This window comes from Somniosus microcephalus, chromosome 7 (genome assembly GCF_052327205.1).
Source record: "Somniosus microcephalus isolate GS21.2 chromosome 7, FLI_Smic_1.0, whole genome shotgun sequence".
Taxonomy (NCBI): Eukaryota; Metazoa; Chordata; class Chondrichthyes; order Squaliformes; family Somniosidae; genus Somniosus; species Somniosus microcephalus.
Genome location: NC_140993.1, coordinates 62,295,589 through 62,314,218, shown reverse-complemented (window position 1 = coordinate 62,314,218; position 18,630 = coordinate 62,295,589). Strand labels below are relative to the sequence as shown.

General features: G+C 44.7%; 1 protein-coding gene across 1 annotated transcript in view; it reads right to left on the bottom strand.

The window, feature by feature from the left end:
* LOC147114657 (corticotropin-releasing hormone receptor 2) overlaps positions 1–18,630 on the bottom strand; it is a 392,400-nt gene that overhangs the window by 21,594 nt on the left and 352,176 nt on the right. The window contains exons 10-11 of the mRNA XM_085992504.1: positions 8,566–8,701; positions 8,346–8,387 (exon numbers count right to left, since the gene is read on the bottom strand). Of these exons, the coding sequence (XP_085848630.1) occupies positions 8,346–8,387; positions 8,566–8,701 (178 nt within the window). The remainder of the gene's footprint in view (positions 1–8,345; positions 8,388–8,565; positions 8,702–18,630) is intronic.

The window sequence follows — 18,630 nt, the reverse complement described above, 5'->3', positions numbered from 1 at the left end:
AAACACGATTTGCCATTAACAAATCAGTACTGACTTTCATTTATTAGCCTATGTTTTTCAAAATGCCAATAAATTTTGTCCCAGATTATTGTCCCCCACCACCGATGTTAAGCTGACTGGTCTGTAGTTGTTGGGTTTATCCCTCTCCCCTTTTTTAAACATGGTTGTAACATTTGCAAACCACCAGTCCTCTGAAACCAACCCCATAACTAAGGAGGATTGGAAATCTGTGGCCAGAGCCTTCGCAATTTCAACCCATACTTCCCTGAGTAACCTAGGATGCATCCAAGCCAGACTAGATGATTTTTCTACTTTGAGCACTGCCAATCTTTCAAGTATCATCCAATATCACTACTCCCTCCTCCTTTACTGCTACATTGGCAACATCCTCTTCTCTAGTGAAGACAGATGCAAAGTATTCATTTAGTACCTCAGCCATGCCCTCTGCCTCCACAAGAAAATTTCCTTTTTAGTCCCTAATTGACCTCACCCTTCCATTGACTACCCTTTTACTATTTATATGTTTATAAAATACTTTTGCATTCCCTTTTATGTTAGCCGCTAATCTATTCTCATACTCTCTCTTTGCCCCTCATTCCCATTTTTAGATCTCCACTTTCTATCTTCAGCTTTGTTCTCTACTGTAGTATGTATCTTACATTTGTCATAAGCCTCCTCTTTCTGTCTCATTTTAATCTATGTATTTTTGTCATCTAGGAAGCTTTAGCTTTGGATGCCCTTCCTTTCTCCCTTGTGGGAATGTATCTATTCTGTACCTGAACCATCACTTCCTTGAAGGCCTCCCATTGTCCAATTACTGTTTTGCCTACCAATTTTTGATTCCAATCCACCTGGGCCAGATCACTTTTCAACTAACTGAAGTTAGTCCTCCTCCAGTTAAATATTTTTATGCTGTTTGTTCTTTGTCCTTTTCCATAACTCTACTAACCTGATGATATTATGATCACTATTCCCCAAATGCTCCCCCCACTGAAACATGCTCCATTTTTTAATTTTTTTATTCATTGATGGGATGTGGGCATCGCTGGCTCAGCCTGCATTTAGTGCCCATCCCTAATTGCCCTTGAGAAGATGGTGGTGAACCGCTGCAGTCCATATGCTGTTAGGAAGGGAGTTCCAGGATTTTGGATTTTGGCCCAGCGACAGTGAAGGAACAGCGATACAGTTCCAAGTCAGGATGGTGTGTGGCTTGGAGGGGACCTTGTAGGTGGTGATGTTCCCATGTGTCTGCTGCCCTTGTCCTTCTAAGTGGTAGAGGTTGCGGGTTTGGAAGGTGCTGTTGAAGGAGCTTTGGCGAGTTGCTGCAGTGCATCTTGTAGATGGTACACACAGCAGCCACAGTGCGCCGGTGGTGGAGGGAGTGAATGTTGAAGGTGGTGGATGGAGTGCTAATCAAGCGGGCTGCTTTATCCTGAATAGTGTCAAGCTTCTTGAGTGTTGTTGGAGCTGCACTCATCCAGGCAAGTGGAGAGTATTCCATCACACTCCTGACTTGTGTCTTGTAGATGGTGGAAAGGCTTTGGGGAGTCAGGAGGTGAGACACTCGCCGCAGAATTCCCAGCCTCTGGCCTGCTCTTGTAGCCACAGTATTTATATGGCTGGTCCAGTTCAGTTTCTGATCAATGGTAATCCCCAGGATGTTGATAGTGGGGGATTCAGCGATGGTAATGCCATTGAATGTCATGGGGAGATGGTTAGAGTCTCGCTTGTTGGAGATGGTCATTGCCTGGCACTTGTGTGGTGCGAATGTTACTTGCTACTTGTCAGCCCAAGTCTGAATGTTGTCCAGGTCTTGCTGCATATGGACACGGACTGCGTCAGTATCTGACGAGTCTCGAATGGTGCTGAACAGTGTGCAATCATCAGCGAACATCCCCACTTCTGACCTTATGATGGAGGGAAGGTCATTGATGAAACAGCTGAAGATGGTTGGGCCTAGGACACTGCCCTGAGGAACTCCTGCAGTGATGTCATATGATTGAGATGAATGACCTCCAACAACCATAGCCAACTTCCTTTGTGCTAGGTATGATTCCAACCAATGGAGAGTTTTCCCCTTGATTCCCATTGACTTTAGTTTTGCTAGGGCTCCTTGATGCCACACTCGATCAAATGCTACCTTGATGTCAAGGGCAGTCACTCTCACCTCACCTCTTGAGTTCAGCTCTTTTGTCCATGTTTGGACCAAGGCTGTAATGAGGTCAGGAGCTGAGTGGCCCTGGAGGAACCCAAACTGGGCGTCAGTTAGCAGGTTATTGCTGAGTAAGTGCCACTTGATAGCACTGTCGATGACACCTTCCATCACTTTGCTGATGATTGAGAGTAGACTGATGGGACGGTAATTGGCCGGGTCGGATTTGTCCTGCTTTTTGTAGACAGGACATACTTGGGCAATTTTCCACATTGCCGGGTAGATGCCAGTGTTGTAGCTGTACTGCAACAGCTTGGCTAGGGGCGCAGCTAGTTCTGGAGCACAAGTCTTCAGTACTATTGCCGGAATGTTGTCAAGGCCCATAGCCTTTGCAGTATTCAGTGTCTTCAGCCGTTTCTTGACATCACGTGGAGTGAATTGAATGGGCTGAAGACTGGCATCTGTGATGCTGGGGACCTCAGGAGGAGGCCGAGATGGATCATCCACTCGGCACTTCTGGCTGAAGATAGTTGCAAATGCTTCAGCCTTGTCTTTTGCACTCACGTGCTGGGCTCCACCATCATTGAGGATGGGGATATTTTTGGAGCCTCCACCTCCTGTTAACTGTTTAGTTGTCCACCACCACTCACGACTGGATGTGGCAGGACTGCAGAGCTTTGATTTGATCCGATGGTTGCTCCACTTAATTCTCTAGAACTAGATCCAGCACTTCTTCCTTCCTCATTGGGCTGGAAACACACTGATCAAGAAAGTTCTCTTCTACACATTTCAGGAATTCCTCCTCCTCTTTTCCCTTTACACTGTTATTATCCCAGTCTATAATAGGATAATTGAAGTCTCCCATCATCACTACTCTGTAGTTATTGCATCTTTCTGTAATTTGCCTGCAAATCTGCTTCTCTATCTCCTTCCCACTATTTGGTGGCCTGTTGTATACACCCAGCAATAGCTCCTCTATTGTTCCTTAATTCTAACCAAATTGATTCTGCCTTTGACCCATTACATACATCACCCCTCTCCAGTGAGAAAGAAAGACTCTAAGAGAAGAATGAACCATCTGTGGCTAACTAAGGAAGTTAAGGATGGTATCAAATTGAAAACAAAGGCATACCATGATGCAAAGATTAGTGGTAGGCCAGCGGATTGGGAAATTTTTAGAAACCAGCAAAGGACGACTAAAAAAATAATAGAGAGAAGATAGATTATGAGAGTAAATTAGCAAGAAATATAAAAACAGACAGAAAGAGTTTCTATAGGTATATAAAAAGGAAGAGAGTAACTAAAGTAAATGTTGGTCCCTTAGAGGATGAGACTGGGGAATTAATATTGGGAAACCGGGAAATGGCAGATATTTTGAACAAATATTTTGTATCGGTCTTCACATATCTAGAAGACACTAAAAGCATCCCAGTAATAATAGATAATCAAGGGGCTATAGGGAGGGGGAACTTAAAACAATCACTATCACTAGAGAAAAAGTACTAGGCAAACTTATAGGATTAAAGGTAGACAAGTCCCCTGGACCTGATGGCCTGCATCCTAAGGTCTTAAAAGAAGTGGCTGCAGTGGATGCGTTGGTTGTAATCTTCCAAAATTCCCTAGATTCTGGAGAGGTCCCAGCGAATTGGAAAACCGCAAATGTAACACCCCTATTAAAGAAAGGAGGGAGACAGAAAGCAGGAAACTTAAAAAAAAATTATTCATGGGATGTGGGTGTCACCATTTATTGCCTATCCCTAATTGCCCTTAAGAAGGTGGCGGTGAGCTGCATTCTTGAACTGTTGTTCTTTGTAGCAGTTTATTATATCTGAGTGGCCTGCTAGGCCATTTCAGAGGGTAGTTAAGAGTTAACCAACATTGCTGTGGATCACATATAAGCCAGACCAGGTAAGGACAGCAGATTTCCTTCCCTGAAGGACATTAGTGAACCAAATGGGTTTTACGACAATCCAGTAGTTTTATGGTCACCATTACTGATACTAGCTCTTTATTCCAGATTTATTTAATTAATTGAATTTAAATTCCCCACCTACCATGGTGGGATTTGAATTCATGTCTCCAGATCATTAGTCCAGGTCCTACTGGATTAACTAGTCCAGTAACATAACCACTATGCTACCGTTCCCATAACTATAGACCAGTTAGCCTAATATCTGTCATTGGGAAAATGCTGGAGTCAAGTGTTAAGGAACTGGTAGCAGGACATTAAGAAAATCATAATACAGTCAAGCAGAGTCAGCATGGTTTTATGAAAAGGAAATCATGTTTTACAAATTTGCTAGAGTTCTTTGAGGATGTAACGAGCAGGGTGGATTAGGGGAACCAGTAGATGTAGTGTATTTGGATTTCTAGAAGACATTCGATAAGGTGCCACATAAAAGGTTACTGAACAAGATAAGAGCTCATGGGGTTTGGGGTAATATATTAGCATGGATAGAGGATTGGCTAACTAACAGGAAACAGAGAGTCAGGATAAATGGGTCATTTTCAGGTTGGCAAACTGTAACTAGTGGGGTGCCACAGGGATCAGTGCTGGGGCCTCAGCTGTTTACAATCTATATTAATGGCTTGGATGAAGGGGCCAAGTGTAATGTAGCCAAATTTGCTGATGATACAAAGATAGGTGGGAAAGCAAGTTGTGAAGAGGACACAAAGAATCTGCAAAGGGATATAGATAGGTTAAGTGAGTGGGCAAACATTTGGCAAATGGAGTATAATGAGGTTATCCACTTTGGAAGGAAAAATAAAAAAGCAAATTATTATTTCAATGAAGAGAGACTATAAAATGCTATGGTAAAGAGGGATCTGAGGGTCCTTGTACATGAAACACAAAAATTTAGCATGCAGGTACAGCAAGTAATTAGGAAGGCAAATGATATGTTGGCCTTTATTGCAAGGGGGATGGAGTATAAAAGTAGGGACGTCTTGCTACAACTGTACAGGGCACTGCTGAGACCACACCGGGAGTACTGTGTACAGTTTTGGTCTCCTTATTTAAGGAGGGATATACTTGCATTGGAGGCAGTTCAGAGAAGGTTCACGAGGTTGATTCCTGAGATGAAGGGGTTGTCTTATGAAGAAAGGTTGAGCAGGTTGGGCCTATACTCATTGGAGTTTAGAAGAATGAGAGGTGATCTTATTGAAATGTATAAAATTCTGAGGGGTCTTGACAGGGTAGATGCAGAGAGGATGTTTCCCCTCATTGGGGAATCTAGAACTAGGGGGCGCCTAGAACTAGGGGGCATAGTTTCAGAATAAGGGGTCACCCATTTAAAATGGAGATGAGGAAGAATTTCTTCTCTCAGAACGTCGTGAATCTTTGGAATCTCTACCCCAGAGAGCTGTGTAGGCTGGGTCATTGAATATATTTAAGGTGGAGATAGACAGATTTTTGAACGATAGGGAGTCAAGGGTTATGGGGAGCGGGCAGGAAAGTGGAGTTGAGGCCAAGACCAGATCAGCCATGATCTTATTGAATGGCGGAGCAGGCTCGAGGGGCCAAATGGCCTACTCCTGCTCCTATTTCTTATGCTATAATAGTTTTTTAAATCAATACTGCCACCCCTCTACTTTTTTTCCTTCCCTATCTTTCTTGAATACCTTTAAGCCAGGAATATTAAGTTCCCAATCCTCCCCTTCTTTGAGCCAGGTCTCTGTTATTGCCATTATATCATAGTCCCATGTGGCGACATGTTCCTGCAGTTCACCAACCTTATTTACCATGCTACGTGCATTTACGCAGATGCACTCCAAACCCATCTTAGACTGCCTCGCATTTGCCCTCTGTCTGATCCCTCCTATTCTTTACTCTAGTGCTATTTGTCTCTTCCAGTCCTCTATCATCTTGTTTCTCCTCTCTAATGTTTCATCCTGATGCCCACCCCCCTGACAAATTAGTTTAAACCCTCCCGCACAGCACTAGCTAACCTTCCCGCGAGGATATTGGTTCCAGTTCTGTGGATGTGCAACCCATCCACCTTGAACAGCTTCCTCCTGCCCCAGAACTGGTCACAATGCCCCAGCAATCCAAAGTCCTCCCTCCTGCACCATTTCTCCAGCCATGTGTTAATCTGTTTCATTCCTATACTCACCAGCACGTGGCACTGGGAGTAATCCAGCCATTACTACCTTTGAGGTCCTGTTATTTAATTTCCTCCTGAACGCCTGAAACTCTGCCTGTAGGATCTCAACCCTTTTCCTTCCTATGTCATTGGTTCCCACCTGGACCACAACTTCCAGCTGTTCCCCTTCCCTCCTCAAAATGTTCTTCACCCTCTCAGTGATGTCCTTTACCCTGGCACCAGGGAGGCAACACACCAGGTGGGACTCACGTCGGCGGTTGCAGAAATGACCGATGTTAATGAAAGCCAGAACATACTACTCCAGAGCAAGATGGGCTATGATGGGCTCACAATGTGCTCCACCTAGTGGTATAGACAGCGCTAATTAAATTTAAGGGGCACAGGGTGGTAGAATCGGTAGTGTGCTGGTCTGGGTGGTTCAATGGGCTCCATCCTGACTGTTGACCTCTGGCACTTGGATTTGAATCCAAGCCACAGCTTCCTCTTTCTACTGGTAGTGTGGACCCTATTTGAAATGAATGTGGGAAGTTTCAACCAACTTTTAATAGCTTAAAGCATATTGTTAGGGCAAATGATGAAGGAACTTTACATGCTATATTTGACCTGGAAGTTCTTGCTCCTTAGCATGTGATGTCTCCCTGTGCCATGCATCATTTTCTGCCACACTAAATGGGTAGGCTTCCTATGCTGCTCTGCAACTAGTGATAACATGGGACATTGCTCCATATTCTAATACAAAATTTGCCAAGAAAAGTTCAAAGTCAGTGTGGTTTGAAAACAGAACCCACAACAATGGGATTTTGTAGTGTGTCGGCACTAAAATATATGGCATGTATATGAGAATCAGCCTCCACTAATGCAAATGTATAATGTGCAAGTCAGTTCCCATTTTGCTTTCTTATTTTACATATTCTTGACCTATAAGCCCCGGTTTTAAGCTAACTCGGCTGGCGCCAATGGGATAGGTTCAGGTCGGATGCATGTTTTTCACCTGCCTGATATTACGTCCCGTTGAAGTCAATGGAGCGTAAAATCTGGAGGGGTATAAAACGAGCATTTGGCCCGTTCCCACTAGACTGGTTGGGTTAAAACGGGACTATAATCTCTGAAAACCTAGTGGGTAGTCAACAGTGAGAATGATTCATCACATCTATTTAATACATGCAACATCTTGAAGTAACAAGCAGTAAATGTGAATAGAAATCCATGTTGACTTAAATGTCAATTTGTGGTGCTTCAATATTAGAAATGGCCAGGTAGGTCTCAAGAGATTTGTTCTGTCATTACGTTTGGATTGCCTCTTGTGAATGTTCAGTAATGTGATTTGCAATATTGCAACATACAGAGTCATGAGTAATCACTTTTTTACTTTATGTAAATAGAGTTCTCAACCTCTCACTGACAGAACATTAAGGTCCACGAAGCCTGTAACACTTCATTTCTAATTCATCGTTTTTCCTTAATGCACCTGAAATAACACAAAGTGGTCTTCTCTTTTCTTAAGAACTTGATAAGTCAAGAATAAGCACTTTCCTTTTTTGTCCTATCATAGATCCAAGTACACTGTCACACATGCCCTCCATCCTCCCTGCATCCTGTGTTGAATCCAAGACTCATCTGACCCTGACTCTCATTTTTCCCTAGCACCTTCACACTGTGGAACTCTTGCCCTCCCTCAGTCTTCCTTTTTTCCAAAGACTGTTAAAACATAAATTTGATGTTAACTCACTACTACCTGATATTTTTCCAACATCTTTATCTCCTATTATTTTCAACCTTGTACTATAGCCATCAGCCTTCACCTATGTTTCAGAATAATTAAAAAAAATTGTTCTAATTTAGTGGGAACATATTTGAGCCCAGATATTACTGTTGGGTCATTACCGTGAGCGGACAAACGTGGAGTGTGTTGGTGTGACATTCCTTTGTTCGCCATTTTATTACAGGCATTAGCTTGTTTATTGTAAGTGTGTTAACTACTCTGCTTGGTTTATCAATGAATTGAAAGGTTAAAATGAGATGCTGCTTTAAAATTATTGATACCCATTGCTCCTGTCAAACTATTTCAGAACAGAATAAGTCCAACTTACCTCACCATTCAGGAAGCAGTAAAACACAGACACGAAGAAACCCTGTAAAACACAACGGTGTTTAATTGAGTCCTACAACAAATTGTGACAGTAACTCTTTGCAAAACATTTAAGTTACATTATGCTTCAGGAAAAGAAGATCTAATTTGCAAATTAAGCTGTCATATTGTATTAGGCCCACAGTTAATGAGCTGTCAGTTTATCTGGTCAGGTTACCCACCTGAAAAGACTGCAGAAATGAATTGAAGTAGATGAAAACAATTTGTGAGATGTCATCTTCACCTGGATTGACGAAGAACAGCATGTAAGTGATGCCAAGAAGGGGTAACAGAACTAAAGTTGCCTTCACTGCCTTCCTGTAGGACAGATGGTGAAAGGAGAGAAGTTATTTTATTTATTTATTAAAAATGAAGGTGAAGCTCATTGATATAATAATTAAATGCATTTCTGGACACACGTCAACTTGAATTAGTTGAGGTTGTGTTAGGCTGTATTAGTTACAGTACAGAGCAGCTTAGCTTTGCATTGATGCTGCAGTTACAGTGTAAATGTCACCTGAATCATACGTGATGGTCATGACCTGACAGCAGAACCAAGCTGAGTGAGACTCCCTGGACAAGAGAATCAGTTTTGACCTTGGTATCCGATTACTGCTCCACATTTAGCATTGGTGAGAAGTAATTTGTGCTTTACACCCATGCTAAATTTGTTAAGAGTGCTTGGCTCAGTTAGTAACACTCTCACTTTTTGAGTCATCACATTGTGCTGGTTCAAACCCCACACCAGGTTCTGTAGTACATAAAAACTAAGTTGACACTCCAGTGCGATACTGAGGGAGAGATGCATGGTCTGAGGCACAGTACTGAAATAACATATTAAACTGAAACAACACATCAAGTGCAGGGTAAAGGTCATTTGGGCCTACGTGAGGAACAAGGAGTTCTTGTTTTCTTGGCCAGCATTCCTCCCTCAACCAATGCCACCCAAATAGATCATTCATCTCATGCACAAGAATTTAAGTTTTCCACATTTAAATCTTTATCAAGGAAAGGCCATATAACAGCCAGACAGGTACGCAGCTATAGTGCTTATATTACTGGACTAGTAATCCAGAGGCTTAGAGTAATAACGCAAGTTCAAATCCCACCATGGTAAAAAATCTAGGCATCAAAAGTCGGCATCAGTAAAAGTGACCATGAACTTGTAAAAACCCAATTAGTGGTTCACTAATGCCCTTTAGGGAAGGAAATCTGCCGTCCTCACCCAGTCTGCTATATGTGACTCTAGTTCCACACCAATGTGGTTGACTCTTAAGTGCACGCTGAAATGACCCAGCAAACCACTCAGTAACCATCACTTCTGAGGGCACAAATGCCAGTCTTGCAAGTGACGCCAACATCCCATGAATGAATAATAATAAAAAGATGTATATTCTTGTGTATTAAGTGTAATTATGCTTTTTTCTACTCTCTCTTTGGTGGGGTATAGGAGTCAATTTGGTTTCAAGGTGAAGCACCTTGGCTAGGAACCTCCTCGGAGCTTCTCCCGCTCCACTGCCATAACTTTTCAGGGTAGAGCTCAAGCGGTGGAGTGGGAGCAGCATCGAAGAAATACCTAGCCCTTGTGATGGGAGGTTGGAGCGGAGTTGATTTTCTGTGGCAGAAATCCAATAACTGAGGCAGGCAGATCTGCAGTACTACAAGTAACTGTTGTGCATTGACTCGCCAGCCTAGGTCACTTATAATACTCAATCTGGTGAACCTCTTACTGAGGACTGGGATTCCACCCAGCTTCAGATAACCTGGCAAGCTAATGCCTTAACAGGTAGGGTGAGGGGCTTATCAGTTTTCTGCACTGGTAAGCTGTGCAGTTTTAGTTGGTTAAACTTCAGCAGTACCTCTGTGTTCGCTTGAGAGTTCCTCTGCCTTGCAACCTCTGCCCAAGTTCTCTGGACTTAGCTAAGGGAGATGTGTCCCTTCACATGAGAATGTACATAGAAACATAGATACATAGAAGATAGGAGCAGGAGTAAGCCATTCGGCCCCTCGGGCCTGCTCTGCCATTTAATGAGATCATGGCTGATCATCCAAATTTAGTGCCCTGACCCGGATTTCTCCCCATATCCCTTGATCCCTTTAGCCTTAAGAAATATATCTAACTCCTTCTTGAATATATTGAATGAATTGGCCTCAACTGCCTTCTGTGGTAGAGAATTCCATAGGTTCACCACTCTCTGGGTGAAGAAATTCCTTCTCATCTCTGTCCTAAATGGCTTACTGCTTATCCTTAGACTGTGACCCCTGGTTCTGGACTCCCCCGCCATCGGGAACATCCTTCCTGCATCTAGTCTGTCTAGTCCTGTTAGAATTTTATAAGTGTCAATGAGATACCCCCTCATTCTTCTAAACTCCAGCGAATATAAGCCCAATTGACCCAATCTCTCCTCATAAGTCATTCCTGCCATCCCAGGTATCAGTCTGGTGAATCTTCGCTGTACTCCCTCCATGGCAAGAACATCCTTCCTCAGATAAGGTGACCAAAACTGCACACAATACTCAAGATGTGGTCTCACCAAGGCCCTGTAGAACTGCAGCAAGACATCCTTGCTCCTTTACTCGAATCCTCTTGCTATGAAGGCCAACATATCATTTGCCTTCTTAACCGCCTGCTGCACCTGCATGCTTACCTTCAGTGACTGTTGCACAAGGACACCCAGGTCTCATTGCACTTCCCCTTCTCCCAATCTATTGCTGTTCAGATAATAATCTGCCTTCTTGTTTTTGCCACCAAAGTGGATAACCTCGCATTTATCCACATTATACTGCATCTGCCATGCATCTGCCCAATCACCCAACCTGTCCAAATCATACTGGAGTTTCTCTGCATCCTCCTCACAGCACACACGCCCACCCAGCTTTGTGTCATCTGCAAACTTGGAGATATTACATCTAGCTTCCTCGTCTAGATCATTAATATATATTGTGAATAGCTGGGGTCCTAGCACCGATCCCTGCGGTACCCCACTAGTAACTGCCTGCCACTCGGAATAAGACCCGATTATTCCAACTCTTTGCTTCCTGTCTGCCAACCAGTTCTCTATCCGAGTCAGTACCTTACCCCAATCCCATGTGCTTTAACTTTGCACGCTAATCTCTTATGTGGGACCTTATCGAAAGCCTTCTGAAAGTCCAAATACACCACATCCACTGGTTCTCCCTTATCTATTCTATCAGGTACATTCCCAAAAAATGCCAGATTAGTCAAGCACGATTTACCTTTTGTAAATCTATGTTGACTTTGTCCGATCCTGTCGCTGTTTTCCAAGTGCTGTGCTGTTACATCTTTTATAATGGACTCTAGCATTTTCCCCATTACCGATGTCAGGCTTACCGGTCTATAGTTCCCTGTTTTCTCTCTACTACCTTTTTTAAATAGTGGGGTTACATTAGCTACCCTCCAATCCATGGGAACTGTGCCAGAGTCTATAGAATTTTGTAAGATGATCAGCAATGCATCTACTATTTCTAGGGCCACTTCCTTAAGTACCCTAGGATGTAGATTATCAGGCCCTGGCTATTTATCGGCCTTCAATCCCGTCAATTTCCCTAACACCATTTCCCTACAAATACTGATTTCATTCAGTTCCTCCCTCTCATTAGACCCTATGTTTCCCAACATCTCTGGGAGGTTATTTGTATCCTCCTTTGTGAAGACAGAACCAAAGTATATATTTAATTGGTCAGCTATTTCTTTGTTCCCCATTATAAATTCCCCTGATTCTGACTGCAAGGGACCTACGCTTGACTTCACCAATCTTTTTCTCTTCACATATCTATAGAAGCTTTTACAGTCAGTTTTTATGTTCCCTGAAAGCTTACTCTCATAATCTATTTTCCCCCTCTTAATTAATCCTTTTGTCCCCCTTTGCTGAATCCTAAACTGTTCCCAATGCTCAGGTTTGCTGCTTTTTCTGGCCAATTTATATGTCCTCTCCTTGGATCTTATGCTATCCCTAATTTCCCTTGTTAGCCACGGTTGCGCCACCATTTTTAAATTTTTTTATGCCAGACAAGGATGAACAAATTCTGTAGTTCATCCATGCGATCTTTAAAAGTTTGCCATTGCCTATCCACCGTCAACTCTTTAAGTAACGTTCCCCAATCCATCCTAGCTGATTCGCGCCTAATACCATCATAGTTTCCTTTATTTAAATTCAGGCCGTAATGCCTGCTTTTACCAGGATAAGAGTTCAAAAAAGTTTTTTTTTAATTTCACTGATTTATCATTTAAAAATACTTAAAAGGTAAATTTATTTTTAGCCCTGTAAAAAACTTCAATTATTTTTTCAAAAAATTTAAATTTTTGTTTACAATACTTAATTTATTTCAAGTCATTTTAAAAATGTGATTTTTTTCCTGAAGTTTTACTATGTTTTTGGGGTGATCTCCATTTATATATTTGACTGGTCTTCCTGTCAAGTGTATGAAGGGAGATTCCCTTCTTTGATTGGCTCTCCATGGCCCACGTGATCCCAGGGACGCTGCTAACTACATGCGCCTCTGGGACACGTGGGCCCTGCGCACTTGGAGTTTGGAGAGGCCCAGGAGCGGAAGCATGTACGTTCCGGGAGCCCTCAGGTAAGGGCGTAGATTTTTCCAAATCGCAGGCCTCCCGCGGGCGGGAGGCCTGCGATCGGAAAATACGGGCCATTGTGTTTTCATCTGTCTGTTGTGCATGAAGTATGAGTTTGCCTGATAACTCTGTGCAAGGTGTGAGTTCAATTTAATTGGCTGCTATTTTGCAATGAGGTAACCAAAAAACTTAATGCAGCAATTGTTTTTGATGATGCATCAAATTTCTCTCACCAAAAAAGGTTCTAAGCATTTCTCTTTTAAATGTATTCAGTCAAATTAAATTTGCTGGAAGCTTCGGGTTGTGTGAAATGCTTGCTGTGCTAACATTTACTTGCATTTATTTTTCATGCTCATCGAGGTGAAGGACAGTTCTGTGAGGAAACGTAACAGTTTCTATTTCAGGCATATATGCCAGAGATTTCTTTTGGGTTCTCCCGATCGACCACCGTAAGTCCAGCAGGAGATCGGCAGAAACCCTAGATAGACGCATAAAGGGGGCTTCTGCCGATCTCCTCCTGAAGTTATGGCGCCCGATTTGAAACCCCCCCACCCCCGAGGAAATTCCCAGCGCCATGTCAGTATTGAACACTCCCAGATCAGGTGTAACATGGCCAGATGTAGAGAAAGACTCCTTCTACTCTGCCCCCACCAATGTACTTCAGTCCCAATCTTAGAAGAGTTCCATGGCAGCATTTTTCCATTGTCCATGCAAACCATCCTGTTTGAATAACATTTCCAATTAGTGCCATGTTAGGAGCAGTTTTGTGCCGTAAACCTATGGACGGTCCAATCTTATTGTACATAAGATTCAATTGGCAGCAGAAAGAGAAGATTTTCATTCCATCCATATGGCCAGATTTGAAATCAAGTCGCAGAAATGAAAGGCTAGCAACTAACCCATTGCTCCACCCTGTTCTGCCAAAACCTTAATGTTACACAGCATCCCTCATGAGGGTTGGCACAAATGAATGTTGTGCATGGGCTGAAGATTCCTTCAGTACACTTTCAACAAAACTGAAGACAATCTACAGACTAACGTAGTACCATTGTTCAAGAAGGGTAGTAGGGATACACCAGGGAATTACAGACCAGTGAGCCCAACATCAGTGGTAGGGAAATTATTGAAAAAAATTCTGAGGGACAGAATTAGTCTCCACTTGGAGAGGCGGGGATTAATCAGGGATAGTCAGCATGGCTTTGTCAGGGGGGAGATCATATCTGACCAATTTGATTAAATTTTTCAAAGAGGTGACTAGGTGCGTGGATGAGTGGAGTGCAGTTGATGTAGTCTACATGGACTTCAGTAAGGCATTTGACAAAGTCCCACATGGGAGACTGGTCAAGAAGGTAAGAGCCCATGGGATCCAGGGCAATTTGGCACATTGGATCCAAAATTGGCTTAGTGGCAGGAGGCAGAGGGTGATGTTCGAAGGTTGTTTTTGTGACTGGAAGCCTGTGCCAGTGGTGCTGGGTCCTTTGCTGTTTGCAGTGCACATTAATGATTTAGATATGAATGTAGGAGGTATGATCAATAAGTTCGCAGATGACACAAAAATTGGTGGAGTGGTAAATAGCGAGGAGGGAAGCCTCAAGCTACAGGATGATATAGACGGGATGGTTAGATGGGCAGAACAGTGGCAAATGGAATTTAACCCTGAAAAGTATGAGGTGATGCATTTTGGGAGTACAAATAAGGCAAGGGAATACACAATGAATGGTAGGATCATAATCATAATCAACTTTATTGTCATTGTTAGTGCACAAGTGCAGTACAACGAAATGTAGACAGAGGATCAGAGGGACCTTGGTATGCATGTACATAGATCCCTGAAGGCAGCAGGACAGGTAGATAAGGTAGTTAAAAAGGCATATGGGATACTTGCCTTCATTAGCCGAGGCATAGAATATAAGAGCAGGGAGGTTATGATGGAGCTGTATCAAACGCTAGTTAGGCCACAGCTGGTATACTGTGTGCAGTTCTGGTCACCACACTATAGGAGGGATGTGATTGCATTGAAGAGGGTGCAGAGGAGATTCACCAGGATGTTACCTGTGTTATGTATTGTGTGTTCTCCTCCCACCTGTGGTGGCGCTGTCACAGGAGATAAATGGTTGGGTGTTCTCGGTTAAGTTTAGCTCTCTTTGTTCGGAACTTTCCAGAACTTCCTTTCCTTCCAATAAAGCACTTCATGTTTGAATCTCTGGGTTCTGAGTCCTAAATTGTGTCTAGGTAGAAAGGTACCGACAAAACAAGTGGCGACGAGGATCGGATGAATCTGTGTTGTGGGAACTTTCTTGTTTTCGACTACAAAACACTCGGAACAGAGATTGCAGCATCACATTAATGTTACCGCAGCGAGTAAACAGAAATTTTAATTTGAAATGTGAGATGGCTACTATATTAGGAAACATCGGTGATTTTGATGAAAATGTGGAGCAATGGAGCGCATATACGGAACGTTTTGACTATTTTGTATTGGCGAATGCGGTGGCAAATGAAAAGGTCGTGCCTACCTTTTTGAGTATAATCGGGCCGAAGACATTCAATTTACTTCGCAGCCTTGTGCAGCCAGATAAGCCAGGAACTAAAACATATAAGCAACTAGTGGAAATTCTTGGAGCACATTTTTCACCAAAACCTCTGGTTATTGCTGAGAGATTTAGATTTCACAAACGGAATCAAGAGGAGGGGGAATCAGTGCCGATGTTTATTGCTGCTTTAAAAAGGTTGTCAGAACACTGCGAGTTCAAGGAGGTGCTGAAGGACACCATTAGAGACAGACTCGTGTGTGGTCTGCAAAATGCAGCCACACAGAAGCGCCTTCTTACTGAGGACAACCTTACTCTTGAAAAGGCCATTGAAGTTAGTGTCTCCATGGAGATGGCAGAAAAGGAGGCTCACCAGTTGAGTTCAACAGGGAGAGTTCACAAGGTGTCGTCTGAGCCTAAAGGTGCGCGGAACGGCACGTTACCGTTGTGGGAAAACGGGCCATCACACTAATGACTGCTGGTGTACGGCGCTGGAATGCTGAAATTGTGGCAAAAAGGGTCACATTGAACGCGCCTGTAGAGGTAAAAAAAGAACAGACAGAGCTGGGAAGCATGGAAGCAAAATGTCTGTATTTGGACAAGAGAGGAAAAAGAGTGTTCGTTCAGTGCAGTATGATGGAACAAGCAAAACAGAGGGGAGCGACACCTCTGAGGAGGAAGAGGTGCACATACTGACGGTTGCAGGTGATTCAAATGGCTACTGGGTGTCTGATACGCTTATCAATTACTTCATAAAAGGTGATGAGTCGAAGAAGAGATGATGAGTCGAAAGAAGAGATGAATAAGGCTTTTATTAGCTAAGAAGAGACCATGCTTCTTCGTGAGTGACTGAACAAGTCTGAACGAAACCCACACAGTGGTGGGTGGAGTCAGCTGAGGCATGCCTCCATACACAGCGCCACCCAGAGGTGGCAATATACAATACAGTGGTTTACCACATTCACCCCTTGTTTAATGTGAAGTCCGGCGGGGTGAAGGGTACTACAAGTTAAGTCTATCAGGAGGCCTTGTCTGACGTCCCGATCGTCGTGGTGGCGGCGGTGGTGTTGCAGCATCCGACGTCGGGTCTGGTGTCTGGGTGGTTGGCGAAGATTCCTGGGGCTTTGGCATGCCGTCTGCAGGGGTTGGGTTGGGAGGGGTGGTGGGGGATAACAGTGGTAAGGGGGATAACGGTGGTAAGGGGGATAACGGTGGTAATTCAGGGGTACCCGAGGGTGCGAGATCTCGTATGGAGACCGTGTCCTCCCGCCCGTCTGGGTATGTCACCCAGGCATACTGGGGGTTGGCGTGTAGGAGGTGCACCCGCTCGACCAGGGGGTCCGTTTTATGCGTCCTCACGTGCCTCCGCAGTAGGACGGGCCCAGGAGAAGTCAACCATGCCGGTAGCGAGGTTCCCGATGTAGACTTCCGGGGGAAAACGAACATTTTCTCATGAGGGGTCGCATTAGTGGCAGTACAAAGCAGTGACCGAATGGAGTGAAGCGCTGCAGGGAGGACCTCCTGCCAGCGGGAGGTCGGAAGGCCCTTAGATTTTAGTGCTAAGAGGACTGCCTTCCAAACCGTCGCGTTCTCCCTTTCCACCTGGCCGTTCCCCCGGGGGTTGTAACTGGTGGTCCTGCTCGTGGCGATACCTCTTGTTAGCAGGTACTGCCGAAGTTCGTCGCTCATGAACGATGAGCCCCTGTCGCTATGTATATAGCTGGGGAACCCGAACAGAGCGAAGATGTCACTCAGACACTTGATGACCGTGGTACTGGTCATGTCTGGGCAAGGGATGGCAAAGGGGAAACGGGAGTACTCATCAACTATGTTGAGGAAGTACACATTGCGGTCAGCGGAGGGGAGGGGCCCTTTAAAATCGACGCTCAGGCGTTCGAAGGGGCGGGTGGCCTTGATCAGGCTTGCTCTGTCCGGCCTATAGAAGTGCGGTTTGCACTCGGCGCAGATTTGGCAGCTCTTGGTCATGGTCCTGACCTCCTCGATGGAGTAGGGCAGGTTACGGGATTTGATAAAATGGAAAAACCTGGTGACCCCCGGGTGGCAGAGGTCATTGTGGAGGGACTGCAGCCTATCACTCTGCGCGTTGGCGCATGTACCACGTGATAGGGCATCTGGGGGCTCATTGAGTTTCCCTGGCCGATACAAGATATCATAATTGTAGGTGGAGAGTTCGATTCTCCACCTCAAGATCTTGTCGTTCTTGATTTTACCCCTCTGCTTATTATTAAACATAAAAGCTACTGAACGCTGGTCAGTGAGCAGGGTAAATCGTTTCCCGGCCAGGTAATGCCTCCAGTGACGCACCGCTTCTACAATAGCCTGGGCCTCCTTTTCGACGGAGGAGTGTCTCGTCTCGGGGCCCTGGAGGGTCCTTGAGAAAAAGGCCACGGGTCTGCCCGCCTGGTTAAGGGTCGTGGCTAGGGCGAAGTCGGAGGCATCGCTCTCCACTTGGAAGGGGATGGACTCATCCACCGCGTGCATTGCGGCCTTCGCGATATCGTTCTTGATAAGAGTGAAGGCTGCACACGCCTCTGGTGTCAGGGGGAAGGAGGTGGCTTTGATGAGGGGCCTGGCTTTGTCTGCATAGAGGGGCACCCACTGGGCGTAGTAGGAGAAAAACCCCAGGCATCTCTTCAGTGCTTTTTGGCAGTGGGGAAGGGGTAGCTCCATTAGGGGGCGCATTCTGTCGGGGTCGGGCCCGATGACTCCGTTCTCCACCACGCAGCCGAGGATGGCCAGGCGCTTGGTGTGAAACATACATTTTTCCTTATTGTACGTTAGGTTCAGCCGTTGGGCCGTACGGAGGAAATTTGCTAGATTAACGTCGTGGTCCTGCTGGTCGTGGCCGCAGATGGTGACGTTATCCAAATAGGGGAAGGTTGCCCGCAGCGCGTTCTGGTCAACCATTCGGTCCATCTCCCTTTGGAAGACCGAAACCCCGTTGGTGACGCCGAAGGGGACCCTAAGGAAGTGGTAGAGGCGGCCGTTTGCCTCGAAGGCAGTATACTGGCGGTCCTCATGGCGGATGGGCAGCTGGTGGTACGCTGACTTAAGGTCGATGGTGGAGAATACTTTGTATTGCGCAATCTGATTGACCATAT